The sequence below is a fragment of the Zootoca vivipara genome, chromosome 3 (genome assembly GCF_963506605.1).
Source record: "Zootoca vivipara chromosome 3, rZooViv1.1, whole genome shotgun sequence".
NCBI lineage: Eukaryota > Metazoa > Chordata > Lepidosauria > Squamata > Lacertidae > Zootoca > Zootoca vivipara.
The window spans coordinates 67,322,500-67,340,042 of NC_083278.1; the positions used below are offsets into that span (position 1 = coordinate 67,322,500).

General features: G+C 42.6%; 1 protein-coding gene across 2 annotated transcripts in view; it reads left to right on the forward strand.

Annotated features, from left to right (window-relative positions):
- Window positions 1-17,543, forward strand: part of FNDC1 (fibronectin type III domain containing 1) — a 92,098-nt gene that overhangs the window by 60,408 nt on the left and 14,147 nt on the right. For both annotated transcript variants that reach the window (XM_035108622.2, XM_060272795.1), the window contains 4 exons: window positions 2,106-2,252; window positions 7,132-7,362; window positions 8,471-8,579; window positions 17,353-17,432. In XM_035108622.2, the coding sequence (XP_034964513.2) occupies window positions 2,106-2,252; window positions 7,132-7,362; window positions 8,471-8,579; window positions 17,353-17,432 (567 nt within the window). The remainder of the gene's footprint in view (window positions 1-2,105; window positions 2,253-7,131; window positions 7,363-8,470; window positions 8,580-17,352; window positions 17,433-17,543) is intronic.

Consider the following 17,543-nt stretch of genomic DNA (forward strand, 5'->3'; position numbering starts at 1 on the left):
TAAGTGGGAAAGATCCAGGTTTTTTGTTTTAATAAAAAATATGATCTTCTGATTGGTCTGTTTCTCAGTTTAGTCTTATTTAGTCTTATTTTTGTGGTAGGTATTCAGTTAAATATTGCCAAATAGAGGGCATGCATCACCCAAAGGAAGTGTGAAAAAGACACACATTTGTCTAAAGTGTGCATATACTAACATTTAGAAGTACTATAATATGAATAAAAATACAGTACTGTACATCTCACCACAAGACTATGGCCACGTGACCCATGTACTTGCTCAGTGTGTTGTCCGCATGCTAAATGTAGATGGGCAACTTCAAGGCTCCTTTTCTCCCTTCGACTGGGCAGGCCTCATGCAGAGGATGTCTTCAAATAGAGGACTGCCCTCCGTAAAGTAGGGCACATGGTCACCCTGTTTCAGAATAGTATCCTTGGGCATGACCCAATTTTATTTATTTCATTGCAACATATGTACATTGCCTTCCTCCCCACGAACAAAATTTGAAGTAACTAACAAGTGCTTAAGACAAGCCATTCAAACAAGCTCAAAGGAAAAAGTGGATTTAGAGATGCAATACAAAGCAGCAGGGAAGTAATGTTGCCAATAAAGCAAGTCACCACAAATTAAAACAGTCCCAGCTGCCCAGCTGCCAAACCTAAGCAGACACAACTTGGGCAGAACGAGAAAGGAAATGCCCAAAGCCAGGTACACAGGACAGCCTTTGTTTGGCATCTAAAGGAAAATAGAGAGGGGACCAGGGTAGGGAGGCAGCAGAAACTTGATTCAGTTCACATTTGTGGACGCAGTCGCAGTGCCATTCCCCCCCCCCCGGCCGATAACTAGATAAGTTGTTTAGTCATTTAGTCGTGTCCGACTCTTCGTGACCCCATGGACCAGAGCACGCCAGGCACTCCTGTCTTCCACTGCCTCCCACAGTTTGGTCAGACTCATGTTCGTAGCTTCAAGAACACTGTCCAACCATCTCGTCCTCTGTTGTCCCCTTCTCCTTGTGCCCTCAATCTTTCCCAACATCAGGGTCTTTTCCAGGGAGTCTTCTCTTCTCATGAGGTGGCCAAAGTATTGGAGCCTCAGCTTCAGGATCTGTCCTTCCAGTGAGTACCCAGGGCTGATTTCCTTCAGAATGGATAGGTTTGATCTTCTTGCAGTCCATGGGACTCTCAAGAGTCTCATCCAGCATCATAATTCAAAAGCATCAATTCTTCGGCGATCAGCCTATTTTATGGTCCAGCTCTCACTTCCATACATCACTACTGGGGAAACCATAGCTTTAATTATGCGGACCTTTGTCGGCAAGGTGATGTCTGCTTTTTAAGATGCTGTCTACGTTTGTCATTGCTTTCCCCCCAATAAGCAGGCATCTTTTAATTTCGTGACTTCTGTCACCATCTGCAGTGATCATGGAACCCAAGAAAGTAAAATCTCTCACTGCCTCCATTTCTCCCCCTTCTATTTGCCAGGAGGTGATGGGACCAGTGGCCATGATCTTACTTAGATAAGTAGACTCAGGCAAACACTGCGCTGCAGAAGCCATGCACAGATGACCTTTTATGTGCTGCTGTCTGGCTTGGCATGGCAGTGGGCAGTGGCCAGCCAGCCAGGAATCCCCTCACAACTGGAGTCCTGATTGGCCCATTTGAACCTGGCTTACTGTGCAGGAAGTCACGCCCCCATGAGTGCTGGCAGTGGGGGCAGTGAAGGGAAATCTCTGCCAGCCAGTGACCATGTGCCTTCCAGCTGCTGGGAGGGAGGCGGAGAGCGAGGGTCTGCAACCGACACCCGCCAGGAAAGCGGTGAGCGCCTGTTACAGGAGAACTTACCTGATTTGTACTTTCGGAAACAATATTCGAACTGAAACACAGCTATCCTTCGCAGTTGGCTCTTCTCCAAATTTTGAAGTGCATTTCTCCAGTCAAGAGTGCACAACAGTCCATATATTAGTGCAAAAAAGATTAGCATGCATTATATTAGGGGAAATGCTTTGCAAAAAATGATCACATAATACAAACATGTATGTTGGGAAAAATTAACTGAGGAATTTTCGTAAGGATGTTCCTTTGATGCTCCTCATCCTTTTTCTTATCTAGATTATGAGCTTTTTGAAACCACTTTGGCGCCCACAACCACCACAACCACTGCCACCACCACTACCACAGAAGCATTGCCCGAGTTCAGTGTGGTGGGCTCAGATCCTCTGTTAGAATATGACGCTGCTGGAGAGAGGCGTTTCACTGGTAAGTTTGAAACTTGCATCTTGCAAGTACAATGGATTAAGCGGTAGTATGCCGGCAACCCAATGCTTAGATGTCTCCTCTGAAGAAAGTCCTGTTGAGTTCATTGGGGCTTACTCTCAGGTAAGCACACACCGAAATGCATCCTGATTCTCCACTGCGTTCGAGCCATACCATTCCAGATAAAAGGAAGACATGGTTTACACGTGGTCATTTGTGATTTTCTTCTCCACATACAATGTCTCCAGGACCATGGTGGAAAAAGACCTGTGTCAAGCGCACCATGCTCTGAATGTGCCATGTCAGCATTTGCCACCCTGGTGTTCTCCAGAAGCTTTGGACTATAACTGGGCTGGGTGTGATGGGGGTAGTATTTCAAAACAGCTGGCGGGTACCAGATTGCCAAAGTCTGCCCTATGCTGTGTGCAGCTGCTATCATTGATACAGAATCTCCCAACTGGCACAGTATTTGCTGCGTGTGATGCCAGGATGCTTGCAGGTGCTGTGTCTTGGTGGCAAGTTTGATCCCATGACTAGAGCCATGTTTACAGAAGTCTGGCCCGCACTCTGCGTTCTTATTGTTGAGCAGGTAGAGGAGCCATAGCTAAAACTCACTTGTTTGGATATTCTCAAACGGAGATATTCTCCTAGGATAATGGAGTTCTCCTTGGAGGAGTTGTCTGTTCTTGTAGTGCTCTACTAATGTTTATAGAGTAGCCTTCCCCAATCAGGTGCCCTCCAGATGTTGTTGGACTACAACTCCCATCATCCCATTGGCTCTGCTTAAGGAATGCTGGTTTAGAGAATGGTGGGCTATTTTATATCAAATGTGGAATACTCCTGGGTTTCCACTATACTTCCTATGGAGAGAGCCATCCTTGCGTTGTGTGGCAGCTAACCCGAGTTTCCCATTTAACTGTACCTTCAGTCGGGAGTTGCAGCCAATCATGACTTTTTGATTAATGTTAACTTTAATCAAAGGCATCTTTCTTTTGAGAATGAGAAAGCACACAACATAAACGGACCCAAGGCTAAAAACTTAACTGATGCACAAAACATTGTTAATGAAGCAATCAGTAAGATTCGAAGAATCACGTGTTATCATGTTAGTTCTATATCCTATGTTGTCACTAAGCAATGTGTTTTAGGAGGGAAGTGGCAATGAGTTTTTTATTGCTTAGGATCTAGTAGCTAAATTATGGAAGCAGTCCCCCTTCTCAAAAGATAAGCAAACCCTCAGTTAAAGAACCATTGAGGGGGGAAAGACACATTATGTTCACAAGCAGACTCACACATGGTAAAAGATGATGATGATGATGTTTAACCTTTCTTTATAAGGGTGTTGCTCTCACCCCTTGATCATTTGGTCAGTACGCCAAATTCTAACACTACTTGGAAGAGCAATCAGCTGAAGAAATTTTGCCTTTAAGAAGAAGGAAACACATAATGCAGAAGATTTATTCTTGAACGGTCCAAATAGGGACACTTAAGTTAGAAATAGTGAGTGTGTGCATGTTCCCACATTCTGATAGGGAAATATTTTCCTAAAATCAATATTCACCCCAGGTGCAAATGCAGAGACTATTGACTTATAGGAAAGGAGATGGTCTATGCAGAAAGAAAGATATGAATGATTCTCAGTCCTACCTTTGCATTTCACCAGGCAAGTCATTTCCTCTCTTTTGAAACTGATTCAGCTTCATCTGGACTTAAATAGGTTTTATTGCTACACTTCTGCTCCAAAGTCAACCTTCCTGGAAGGGAGAAGCTAGAAAGTAATGAACAGAGTTTCATTAGATTTTCTTAACAGAAAGCAAACCATACTCATAAAAGATAGAGAGAACAAACATAGAGTCGGAGATATTAAGTGCATGACACTCTGCGTCTTGGTGTAATTGCAAACATCTGATCTCCTGTTGTTTGAAATGATGTGAAACAAAGTTTGCTACATAATGTGGAATGAAGCACTCCTTTGAATTTCTAGTTTAGGCCTATAAGGAAAAGCCTTTTTAAGGTGGGGGAGGAGAGAGAAATCTTAAGATTTTGCAACAGTGGTCAGGACAAATCTTGTCTCTGGGTTAAAAGTCCCATTGTACAAAAGGAAAGGGGAGCAGCACCAAAAGTAGCTGAAGAAACAAAGAAGGAAGTAAACATTGGGGTGACAATAAAATTTCCCAACAGGGGTAACAATTACAGATTCCTCAGAGTTCCCAATCGTGAGAAGACATTGTTTTATTTTTATTTCATAAAATTTGTATGCCGCTTGATTGTAAAAACAAAAAGAAGCATTTTACACAAAGCTCATTGTGTGTGTAGACCCTTTAACCATCCCAAATAAATTCAGACAAGACTCAGATTTTTGGTTTGGTTTTTGGCAGAATTTAGGCCACAGCTTTCTTGATTACAATCAAGTGAGTGGTTGCATAGTCTCTGGTTTGACTAGCTCCCTGCACCCTTGCAGGCAGTGCTGACCCAGGGCACACCATAGGTCAGCCTTGGATGAACACCTGGCACAGTGGAAGGCGGGGTCAAGCCAGTCCACCAGCCAGATGCCCCCCTGGACTCAGGCTCAGGGCACAATCCCTCTCAGGGTTGACCAACCAAAGTGTCCCAGGATTCCTTTAACAGAATGCCCATCGCATAGGGATGGCCAGACCGCTCTGCCACCCCTATCACCTGAACCAGAGCCTATCCACAACCTTAGAAGTTGTGACGATTTGCTATGCGGCAGGCGAAACCTAAATGGCACCAGCCAATCAGCCAAGTGGGGAAAATTCCTGCCTGTCCCAACGACAGATGACACACGATGGCATAGCAAGGTCATGCGTGCAAGCTCTAAATATAGGGAGAGGTGGGCGGGTGTTCCAATGCACTGGCCCCAAAGAAGAAGCTCAGGGATATGTGCATGGGCTTAAATAGTAGTCCCTCGATACAATTTCGCTGGCATCCCAAGGGTCTAATTGCACCCAGCATCAAGGGACCTCCAATAGGGTGTTGTGGCCATCCAAACATTCCCACCCACAACACAGGTCTGGTTGCCAGGTCCCACCGCAACACGTGCCCTCTTGTTAGGGAGGACCCGATATGTGCTTTTTTATGGGCAGGTGCTTGCAAAGTATGAAGTTTGTCTCCTTTCCTTCTCACCTGCTTCGGAAATAGCCAATGGAGGCCTCTGTGTCCTTGAAGGCCCAACAGGGCATTCTGCTTTTAGTTATCAATCTGTTTCTATTGTGAATTTTGGCAATTCGCAACTGAATTGAGCAGCAGCGAGGCTTGCTTCTGGTGTGCTGTTCACAGAAATGGAAATGTTCACAGAAATGTTATGGATAGGCTTTGAAGTGTTGCTCCTCCTCAAACTGACGACAGACATTCTGCAGCCCCTGATTCTTCCTGACAGTGGTGATTGATGAGGGCTCTGCAGGGACAATGATGTAAAATGTCCACCCCAGAGTCCTTAGATGTCACTTGGCAAAGTTAGTGACCTAATTAGATTGTCATAAAATGGTTTTATATCAATCAAGACTTTGACTAGTTGTTCAGCTAATCTCTTTTGAGCAGTTGACTGGCCTCCCTCTCCTCTCCTGGACAGGGTTTCTCAGTCATTTGGGAATAGAGAGCCCTTGGAGTGTCTAAAGATAAATACATGACACATTCTGGAAAATAGCTCCCTGGAGGGCATGAAATCTAACAAGATAAACTAAGAACATTGCTCTTATATAAACATTTGAAGGCATTTAAGGGGAGAAAGAGGAAAAAATTACCCATCTAGCAAAATCTGTAAACTGTCGCTGAATAAACATTTCCAGTGACTACAGTAAAACATCTTTCAACTTGAAGATGACCTTTGAGGGAATAAATGTGCCTATTAATTCCTGAGCAATGTTGGAGTGAGCATCATGTTGTTATAAAACAGAAATGCAATTTATAGATTGTATGCCAAATCTTCATTCACAAGTTGCTGTTTTTTGAGGGGGGAGACATGCTTTGAGGGGGGGCAATAGGGTTCTCCTCCATACCAGCTTGTATACCTCTTCTCTCTCTCTTTCTTTTTACTGTGGCTAATGTCTGTTTGCTACCACTGTTTCCCCTAACTACTGTATTTTCAGTGCCATTTTATGCCCTCCTTTCCTTGAAATGATCCCAACCAATCAGTAAGTGCAGCTGTGTTACTGAATGGACAAAGATGAGGCAGAGCGAAGTCAGTGCACCCTACAGAGGTCACTTGGCTGATCCAAATGAAATGGGAACAGGTTGCTTTTCCTCGAAGTTAGCAGGCCACTTTAGAAGGTGCTGAGTCTCTCCCCCACTACTATTCCCCAAAGAGGGCTTAGGGCATGATCACACTCATTTCATACAGCCCTCTTGCTTCTTGGTTGGCAACTGCCGGGGCAGCAAATAGTGTCCCTAGAGGGGCCAGAATTATCTCAGGGGCTACCAGTTGCTGATCCTTAGTATAAAGCATTGGTGCAACATTCAGCATTGCTTCTGAGCGTCAGTAACAAACCCTAATATGCACCAGTTGCTTGTTGCTCTCCATCTATTGCCATCAGAATGTGGCTTAGTCACAATGAATATTTGCCATGCTGGTGGCTTCCTCAGCACTAGGTTTATGTGCCTTCTCATACCGCTCTAGGAGCTTTCCAGATGGCACCACTCTGTATTCTTGAAAATTTGAGCAAATGGTAGGAAAATATACAAATTCTAAATCCAGGAAATGAATGTCTAATTTACAGTGTTTAAAAAACAAATGTATACTCTTTCTGGTTTGCAGTTTCAATACACTGTGGAAAAAATTCTTTTGAACGTCAGGAATTCTTTTTTAATAATCCATCTTTCTGTACAGACTTTTGGAGTGAATATTCTCTTTCTCTGTCTCTTCCAGCTCCTTATGTGACTTATCTAAACAAAGACCCAGCAGCTCCTTGCTCTTTGACAGAGGCACTAGAGCACTTCCAAGTGGAGAGCCTGGCTGAGCTCATACCCAGTGACCTAAAAGGGACAGAGATGCGTCCTCAGAAGGCCCCTCACAATATCACCATAGTAGCGGTGGAAGGCTGCCATTCCTTTGTGATTGTCGACTGGGCTAAGCCTACTCAGGGGGATCTGGTCACAGGTACAGTTATGCCGTTTCCTGGCCATTAATATTGGACTGGTAACTGATGGTTGTTTTGTCTTGTACCGCCTACCCAGAGCTAAGTCATTTTGCCCAGTGTAAAAGGCAGTAGTGGTAGATGAGGCAACTCTGAGCACCACTTCTGGTTTCTGATCAAGTGCAAGGTACAGGGAGCTCAGCACAGTGCGGGCTTGAAGAAGTATTTGGAATCAAACATGTTTCTAGCTGTTAATACCACAGTTGAATGAAGCAGCAACCGATGCGCTGTTTCAGTTTTGGATTTGTGCAGTGGCTGCAAAAAGAAATCACACACTACAAAACCTTCCCATAACACCAACGTTATGTTATTTGGTGTTTTAAAACTTGCTAACATATTAATGACCGCATGCCAATGTCTCTGAAAATAGGCTGATCTAGTTTAAGATTGGGTTAGTGGGTTGGTGATTTCCAGCTTTGTGAAAGCTCAAGAAAAGACTACCAGGTGCAGTGGCTCAAAGCCAGACGAAGAGAAAATAACATATCACAAATGCAATGTGGAATGTAAACAACTAATCCCGATGAAGTGAATAAAGAGTGTATTGTAAGCTGTGAAGGTTGCTGCTGGACATGGACAGGTGGAGCACCTACAAGGTAATTCTGATAACCTGTGTGAAGGTGTGTCTGTTTGGGAGTTGCCAGTAGGCTTAGCTTTCTGCTTCAGTGCAGAAGTAGAAGAAGTGTCAAAGAGTGTACTGTTGAAAGAAGTTAGGATGGGGTGTGAATTTTCCTATGCTGACATCACTCCTCTCCTACAAAGAGTTGAAAGAAAGAAACTGCCAGAAGTTAAAGGAAAGGCTAAAAAACGCCCTCTCCTTTCTTTTCACCCCCTTTTCACCTCCCTGCCCCAATTCTGTAACTGAAAGTCCTTTTCAAATACAATTTTGGCTGAGTGGTATTTTTTAAATAGTTGAGAAAAGAAGGAAAGTCTTGATGGGCCTTTCTTGTCTCCAGAGGAACTGTCTCTCCTAACACGTTCTTTTTGCCCCTTGGGGATGGAGACAAAGAGCAGGTAGGGGAGTAAATAAGTGTTCAAATAAATGATGGACATATTATCTCCTTTCCTTGGCAGGATATTTAGTTTACAGTGCATCTTACGATGACTTCATCAGGAACAAGTGGTCAACTAAGACTGCAGGAAGCACTAATTTGCCCATTGAAAACCTGAAGCCAAATACAAGGTACTGATATGTTTTTGGAATGCAGTTTGAAATTGTTTGTGGCCTAATGATAAAATAGGTACATACCGTACTTTTCCATGTATAAGACTATGGTTTTTTTTACTGTAAAATAATGTTGAAAATATGGGCTCGCCTTATACGCAGGTAGTATCTCCCCCCCCCCCATTTTCTTAAATCGGAGTCCCCCCAAATAGACGGAATAATACTGTATGTTAGTGTTAGAAATGGAAAAGAATTTCATGAAAATAGGGTTCAGAAGTCACCAGGCCATTGAAAAACCAGCCCCGTCGCCCTCAAATTTCACCTTGGCTTGTAATGGCTCAGCACCAACTCTCTCATCTGCCAGTTCCCCTCATCCCCTTTCCTTTCATAAAGTACCAAATTGTTGGAGATATATGCATGTGGGATGGAGGGGGAGCAGTCTATGCTAAAGCTGAATGCTGCTCATAAACCATTCTAGCATTTCTTCCAATGAGAACTCTGGAAACATATTTTAGAACCCTTCTAATTCGTTGACCGGTGGGGGGGGGATTCTACAATTTCCAGAGTTCCTGTTGAGTGTGGAGGGTCCAGGCATGCTCGGAAACCTTCATTGCTGAGAGCAGAAAAGTTATGGAGGGCCTCTCGGCTGCTCTTTTTCCATACTTTCCCAGGCTTACAGGTTGGGTAGGAGGAAGAAAGAAAGCTGGCAGATGAGAGGCCTACTAATGCTACAAAGCTGAAGAGGCTTTCACTTGCCTTGTTGTCAATTTTGTGTGTGTGTGTGTGTGTGTGTGTGTTTCTAGCCACCATAACCAATTTCTCCATATGCATCTCCCTAGATCAGGCATAGGCAACCTTGGCTCTCCAGATGTTTTGGAACTACAACTCCCATGATCCCTGACCACTGGCCCTGTTAGCTAGGGATCATGGGAGTTGTAGTTCCAAAACATCTGGAGAGCCAAGGTTGCCTATGCCTGCCCTAGATGCTAAGATCATCAGAGGCAGTCCTGCTTTGGGTGCTGTTGTCATTTGAGGAGAAGCCTATTGTGATACCCAACTTACAGTATCCTATCCTTGAGAGGTCCATTTTTTAAAAAATCCTTTAGGTGGTTAAAATGATTTTTAAAAACCTTTGAAGTATCTGGTGGCTGCTATTGAGTTTAATTGGTAACTCAACTACCCAAATCATTTCTGTTGTTGTTTTTTTATCAAGCTCTCAGTACAGCTGGGGCAGAATTATTGTGTTCAGTCTTGAAATTGCATGGGAATTGTCTTCCTTGCCGCACTTCTGAATTATAGCAATAACACATTCATACTGGGAGGAGATACAAGCAAAGATCTTGGCAGAGCAACTCCTACTTCATTAATCTGTTCAAACAAAAGCAGTGACACCCAATGTAGGGAAATGGGGCTTTATATGATAGTCCACTGGGTTTATTAAAGTCTCCATTGTGAGTGTATCATCACTTCAGTCAGAGATTACTGATGTCAAGCTGTTCCTTACGAACCAACTGGCTTTTACTAGAGAAGCATGGGTGTAGGAATACATAGGGGTGGGATGATTATTTTTCTTTGGCACAGAAACTTGTGCACCACCAGCCAATATCATTTGTGTTTTCTCTGAACTCCACAGGCTGAAATAAGTACATTTCATAAAAATAGCTCCTCAACCACTGGCAACATTTCTGTAATTGAGCAAACACGAACTGGAAGATGGAGCTCGACTGAAACCATGTGTTCATGATTATGTCCATATTGTGAGGGGACTCTGATTTGGGGAAAGCGAGTTACCAAGGCCGGTTGTAGCACTGAATAACAAGCATTTAGGATTGAGACCCACCTCTCCAAAGTGGGTTTCCAAACTATTGGTTAGGTGAAAGTAAAGCTAAGAAAACTAGGATAGATATGCATCAGCAAATGCTGATGCTTTAGTGAAATACATGCAAAAAGGAATACAACAACAGCAATAGGCAGATGCATGAATTTCCATTGCTTTACTGTAAGATTTAAATGCTTATTATTGTCCTGCATTTCTAAATCCTAATCTGTTTGCAAGACCTTATATCTGAGGAACCGAACAATTTTGCAAGTCTTGCAAAGCCATTTGCACAGGACTCTGCAGGTGGCTGCACATCGCTTTTGGCTGAGCCATATATTTACCTGCTCCACACCTGGGATCATATATCGCATCATGGGGAGATGTAGGGGGCATAGTTAGGCTCTTGGGCTGGAGGTTCCTCACCTCTGAAACATAGGTGTGATCCTGTACTGTGAGCAAGGCAACAACATCATTCAGTCTTCCTGTTGATGAGAGGGAAGGGATGAGCACTTACTTTGAATTTAACAGGGTAGCTGTCAGATTGGCAGCAAACAGGCTATGGAACACTTCCCCCATATATATTTACTGGGCACCAAATTTAATATATTTTAGGCACCAAGTGAAAGCTGTTTTATTTAGTTGAGCTTTGGGTGGGATTTAACTGTGGATAGTTATTTAATTATGCTGTTTATTCTGGTGGTTTCTGTTTGAGGTGGGCTTTGATTATTTTCTGTTTTATATTTGTATTTGGTTTGAAATATTGGGAATGTTATGTCTGAATGGAATGTCAGCTGAACTCCTATATTAAGCTCACCAAGGAATGAACTTAATGGAAGTGAACTTCTGCGTAGACATGTATAGGATTATGCTGTTAGATTCCTAAGCTACCCTGACTACCATTTGATAGCAAGGTGAGATAGAAGCATAGAGTCATAAAGTTGGAAGGGACCCCCAAGGGTCATCTAGTCCAACCCCCTGCAATGCAGAAATCTTTTTTAAAAAAGAAATCAAGGTCATATATCCAACTATATAAATCAGCATTATTATAGTATGTTTAGTACAGTACCTGGTTCAACTCTCACCAACTAAAATTAAGGGCTCCTTTTGTGTCCTGTTCCTAGTTTCTCTATGGTGCCATGAAGTCACTTTTTAAAATGTGTTTTTAGAAATAGTAATTAAACTGAGTGATGTTTTTAACATCTTGACTCTGGTGGGAGCTATGGTAGAACATTGCTGTTTGGAATAAATTCAAGCAGTTGCAGTTAAATTAAGCACTTTCTTTACACAGTTGTGTGGTGATGTATTTTCATAGGAAAATTAATTATATTGCCACTTGCATGTTCACATTCAAACACAACATTGTCTTGCCTTTCCAACATTCTGGTCTATGACAGAAAGCTTCGAAGGGAAGATTTGTGATGGTGTCTGCTCTGACTTTCCCGGAGAATAATTCATTTCCAGTTGTTGGAATTGGAAAGTGTATACAAATAGAATGCAATTTGCCAAATATGACAGTAAATCATTCAGAGTTTCATTGACTGCTTAAATTAACCCACTGCTGTATGCCACAATATCTACATTGATTCTGGTGGGGGTTTTTGTCCAGCTTCTGTCTGCATCAGAAGAGCCCTTGGGGCTCAAGCAACTAGGATGAATTCCCATTGTCCTATAGTGCACATGTCTATCATCACACATGAAAATGTGCATACCTTTTGATTACAGGAGTGTATGAAATGGTGCATGTGTGAAATGGTTGTCAGGGTGGAAATGGATGCTATGAGACCTGCCACCACTCTGTGTGTCTCCCCCTTCCACCCACATTACTTAAAACATTAGCAGAAGGTGACATGAGTCGTCAGCACATTGTGCATTGCTTGTTCTCCCACCAACAGCCAATGAAGCTGAGTGGAGAGGGGCAATGATGTTACCTGCATCACACATTGCATTAAGCTTGATGGTACAAGGGAAAGAGGTACAGCAGTAGCAAGCAGCTCTGTGTCTCTTGTGACGTCTAGTTCCTCCTTCAAGCAGTGATTTTAAAGCAGCAATATAAATAAGTGCATGGCTGAGTGCCTAGAAAGCAGCATGGGATTGCTATTTGTTTGCCATTTCAAAAAACAGAAAGAAAGAAATAAGGTCCATTGGCAGTTCAGACTCCTGTTTTGTTGTGGGCAAGTCATAGGACTTGGATGTTAAGAGCTCCTGGCAAGCCTGAAGACTTCTAGCGTACAAGCCACTTGGAGCTCTCTTCTAGGATTTAAGCAGACCCAAGTGTTTGCATAATCACACCACTTAATTTTGTGCTCTCATGCATGAAAATTAAGCAGCTAAGCCGCTGCCAAGCGGCTTTCTCATCAACTCAATCTCTGGTCTCACAAAGCTCTGTGGCCCATCTTCACATCCATTTAGAACACCATGAGGAAGTATTTGTGGCCCGTAGTGATTCCCATTGGGCATGGCTAAACCTCTCAGTCAAATAAACCTCACTTGGCTTTTTTGTAAATTAAATTTGGGGGCACTCTTTTCTCCCCTTAAAAAAAATTGTGACCATTCTTAGGAATGTAGGAAGCTGCTTGGCCTTGTCCTCACTGACCAGCAGCAGCTTTCCAGGGTTTCACATTTTCCTTATCCCCACCTGGAACTCCCAAGGATTGACTTTCCGCATGCAAGGCAGACACTTTGCCTCTGAGTTATCATATCAGAATCAACAATATTGGCTCTGTCTTGTACCCGAGCCTGAGATTCTTGCAGTAAATATGCCATAATTTAGACCAGGAGCAGGCAACCTGTGGCCTTCCAGATGTGGCTGGACTCCCATCATCCTTAGCTGTTGGCCATGCTTTCCGGAGCTGATAGGAAGTGTGGCTCCACAGCAACTGGGTGGCGACATCATCCCCACCCCTGGCGTAGACATTCATCATGGTGAACAATCATTCGGCATAAGCTGCTGCTAGAGAGAGGCTGTCTGCAGTGGTGCTGGGTGGACAGGGAGTCGCACCTGCTCCTTCCACTCTGAGCAAAAAGTATCCTCCTAGGTCACTCCAACAGCTCTTGCTGCTTGGTAGCTTTTGAATTCAAAGTGCACAGAGCCGTATCACCATCCCTCATCACTTCCCCAAATTTGGGGAGCATGAAAGGTGGCGCTAGAAGCCTTGGGCAACTTTTCCTCTCTTGCTTCAAAGGGATATGGTGGAGATAACATGAGATAATCCCCTATATAACACTCTGAGTTCCTTGGGGGCAAGGCAGCCTACGAATCTGATATAGACAGAGAAATGAAATGTGGTGGCTCCCATCCCAACATTAAGGGGATATAGCTGGTTGCTTTGAATCCTAGCTTGCACTCCTTGAGCTGCGGAAAGCCCGTTCAGCCGCAGAAAAGAATGAGGGCCTATGTTTAAACCGCTGGTGAATGTTTCCACATTGCAATGGACTGTGTCAGGGAAACAAAAGGGAAGAAAAGAAAACATAGCTCTCCTCCGTTCCAAGCTTTTATGTGGTTTTCGTCTGCCACAGCTAGGATTACATGGAGAAGAAAGTTATGATGGTGTTGTTTTTATTTTCCCTGTAGGCATCACGCGGCCCTTAATTACATTCAGATCAGTTTGCAGACAAGTGGAAAATAATAATTAAACGTTGGTCACGAGAAAAGGAGATAGAAAGACTCGTGGCATAAAGATCTATAACTGTTGATCTTCACTGTGTAGCCTCAGTGGCTATGAGGCTAATAAATAAAGGGCATAGGCCATGGACAGAACACCTATGCCTTCCCAGTTTTGAAGCTCTGGGAATACAACAGTATTCATTAGTGTTCCTAAGTAGTGGTGCAGGGGTCGATGACAACTTTATATGCTCGACAAGGGGTCAATGAATGCCGAAGTTTGTGAAACCCTGGTGTGGATGATACTGAGCTTTTTGGGTTAGGGTTAGGGTTAGGGAAATATACAGCAATAGGAAAGTAGCATGTCTATAAGATACACACAGCAAGGATGATCCTAGTATGAGACCACCAAAAGTCGCCCTCCCAGGGTTTGCATAACCACTTCTAACCCCATGGATTTTCTGTCATATTTCCATTGGCACTAGAAGCAACACAATGGAACACAATGGAATTTTTGGTTTTTATAACAAGTTAGTCCTTTTCTTTGGGGATATAAGAATAGGCAGGGGATTAGCTTTTCAGATAGTTGAGGGTGGCATGAGAGGACCACTATTGCATACTTCTACATAGTCATTTCATACACAATCATATATTTTGTATTCTGGGTTGTTGTTGTTGTGTGTTTTTTTGCAGCACATGCCATAAGCAGTGTCTCTTCTATCATACCACCTCCAGCGCTTTGAAAAATACCTTGTCTCCAGCCTTAGTAATAGCCTGGAGGCCTAGGACTCGGAACAGTAATTGTCTTAGGTTTTTCTAGGCAATGCAACATTTAACCTAGTTAGAAGTTGAAAGGAATATTGCCAAGGGAAAGAATCCAAGTTTTGGTGGCATTTTCCCTGCCTGAGCCAGTCAGTTAGGAAGGTCATGTGGTTTGAAGCCTTCAGGGGATGGTGTTCTTTTGGCAAGACTTGCATTTGGATAAGAAGCAAATGAAGTGGCCAAATTGATGCTGGTAATTAGAGAATGCCAGTGGTTTTTTTCTTGTTGGGGTGGGAAGTGTGTGCATGTCTGCAAGTGCAGGATCCAGCAAGACTTGTTTTAATAGCACCCAGTGACCTGAACTCACAGTATCCAGGTCTCTGTTGAATACGCAGCAGAAGATAGTTCCTGCACTGCTACTCTGATTCCTCCCTCAATTCTCTGACCTATATCTGGAGGTGCAAATTGAGTTCCTTGATGTACGTCAGGCGATAGATTTTCTGCAGCCTCCCCCTATTGAATCAGAGGGCCATTTATCATAGCACCCCCAATGCTCTATTCATATTAAAAAATGCAATTTAAATTAAACAGTTCTCCAAGCAATATGTGCTTTGAGCAATTAGGGTTGGAGTTCCGCCCCCCTATTGATGTTTTGGTTAGGGTACAATAATAAAATGAGCAGATCATCCAGCCCATGACCTTTGTACCATTCACAGGGTTTCATACGGTTAGGAGTATATGCAATTGTAGTGACAACACAGTGGAAACTCTTGTTTCCATTGTCATTTTCTTCGAGTGTTTCCTGGTGGGTGGGGAATTCTGCATGCTGCTTAATCTTCTCTTGCCCTGTGTGAGGCGGAAGCTTTATCAGAGCGGTCAGTGGTAGAAGGAACCAGTATCATATTCTGCCCCAGCTAAAGTGTTTCTGATTGCTTGGTGTTTGATTGGATAAATGAACCTGTGATTCTTGTCGATTATGTGCACCCATTTACATCACACAATATGGGGTTCACCGTTAGTTCCGATTCATGTTAAAATTCATGTTCTGAGGAAATCCAGCTTCTCCAATGTGGTGGTTGTGGTTGGCTTTAGCTTGCACCTTTTCTGTTTCTGATTATCTGTGAATCATTATTCTGCACTGAGCATGGGTTACAGCTACAGTTGTAGTATTTCTCCACTTCAGGATAACAAGTTACATGCTGTAGTGTATTTTCTGATGTTTTCTCTTTAAGCGCCTTTGTAATTTCGACAGCAGATTCAGCTCCATTGAAGTTGGCTGTTGCACAGGGAAGTAGTCATGTTGCGAAATTCCTAATCTTTGGTAAACTGGGGATTTATTAAATTGATAGCTTGTGCTCTACTATTCAGAATCTCAGCCTGGACTGAGAAGTGTTTCAGTTAAACATGTTGTAAATTTAGTTACAGGTAGGTAGCCGTGTTGGTCTGGTGTAGTTCCAGTAGCACCTTAGAGACCAACTAGAAGGAATTTTTTTATTTTGTTGTAAATTTAAACAGGGAAAACAGGTAGAGAAAAGCAGGACTCTACGTCGCCATCTGGTGGCGCAAGGTTCTGTTGCATTTACAACGCATATAAATCGCTTTTTCTTTACCAGTCTAGCTGAGTCCAAGGTCTGCCAAGTCTGTAAAGTGACACATGCCTTTGTCTCTCTCTGGTTACATTTAGTATCTGGTAGACTATCCAGTTCCCCAGAATCTGGTATGAAGCAACTATTGCTACATTTTGGAAAGAAATGCATCCTGACCTTGCTTCAAGGTCAATAGTCAAGCTAGCTACAAATTCTTTTTTTTAATAAAAACAAACTTTATTTAGAATTGTTTAAACAGACACACTCACAAACATACACATACACATATAACGTTAAAGTAAAAGAGAACAAAACTGAAATAAGAAAAAAAAGGAAAAAAAACCTTATACTCGGAAACAATAACTTAAACAAAATAAGGTTAATAACATAACATAATCCAAATAATATTTGTAATGTATCCAAATCATAATTGTAACAAAAATGCTAACATAGGAATCTTAGTCATCAAACAGAAGATAAGAAAGTTTAAAATAAAAACAAATGAGAATAAACAGATCAAATCTTCCTTCAATTAATCGTTCGTGCTCAACCCCCTAATTTTTTCGGACTCTAGTCCCATTCATCTTAACCATTAATTCTATTAAAAAAGGCTTAATTACCCTCCCCCTTGCCCTCCACCCTGGTGACTTCCAGTCGTTCCTATATGTTGATTATCTTTCTTTATTCTGATGCATACGATTTTCTCCTTCCCTTTAATTTCCTTGCCCTTCATATCTCTTCATAGCTACAAATTCTGATCTGCACTATTGGATAGTTATATAGGGTGCAGTACAATAGTTTCCTCATCAGAATTGTGGACTTAGATCTAGATAAGCTACCTTACTACAATGTAAATTGTGACATTTCCTTGTATGGTGAACTGCAAGAGCCAATGCACTTTAGATACTATGTCACACAGTGGCTATCTGTTTGACATTTCCCTAACTTCATTATCATAAATGGATTTAGTGCCATTTTCATGGATGGTTGTGTTCTCTCTCCCCTTCTCTTTCTCTTCTTTAGGTATTACTTTAGAGTCCAAGCGAAGAATCCCTATGGTTATGGACCTATAAGCTCCTCAATCTCCTACATCACAGAATCAGGTATGGTTTCACAAATGTGAACATTTTACCTCCATGCTATGGAATTACGTTCTTGCTTTTAAAAACCTCCATTGATTTCAGAAAATCTCAGGCTTTCGCTAATTATATTTG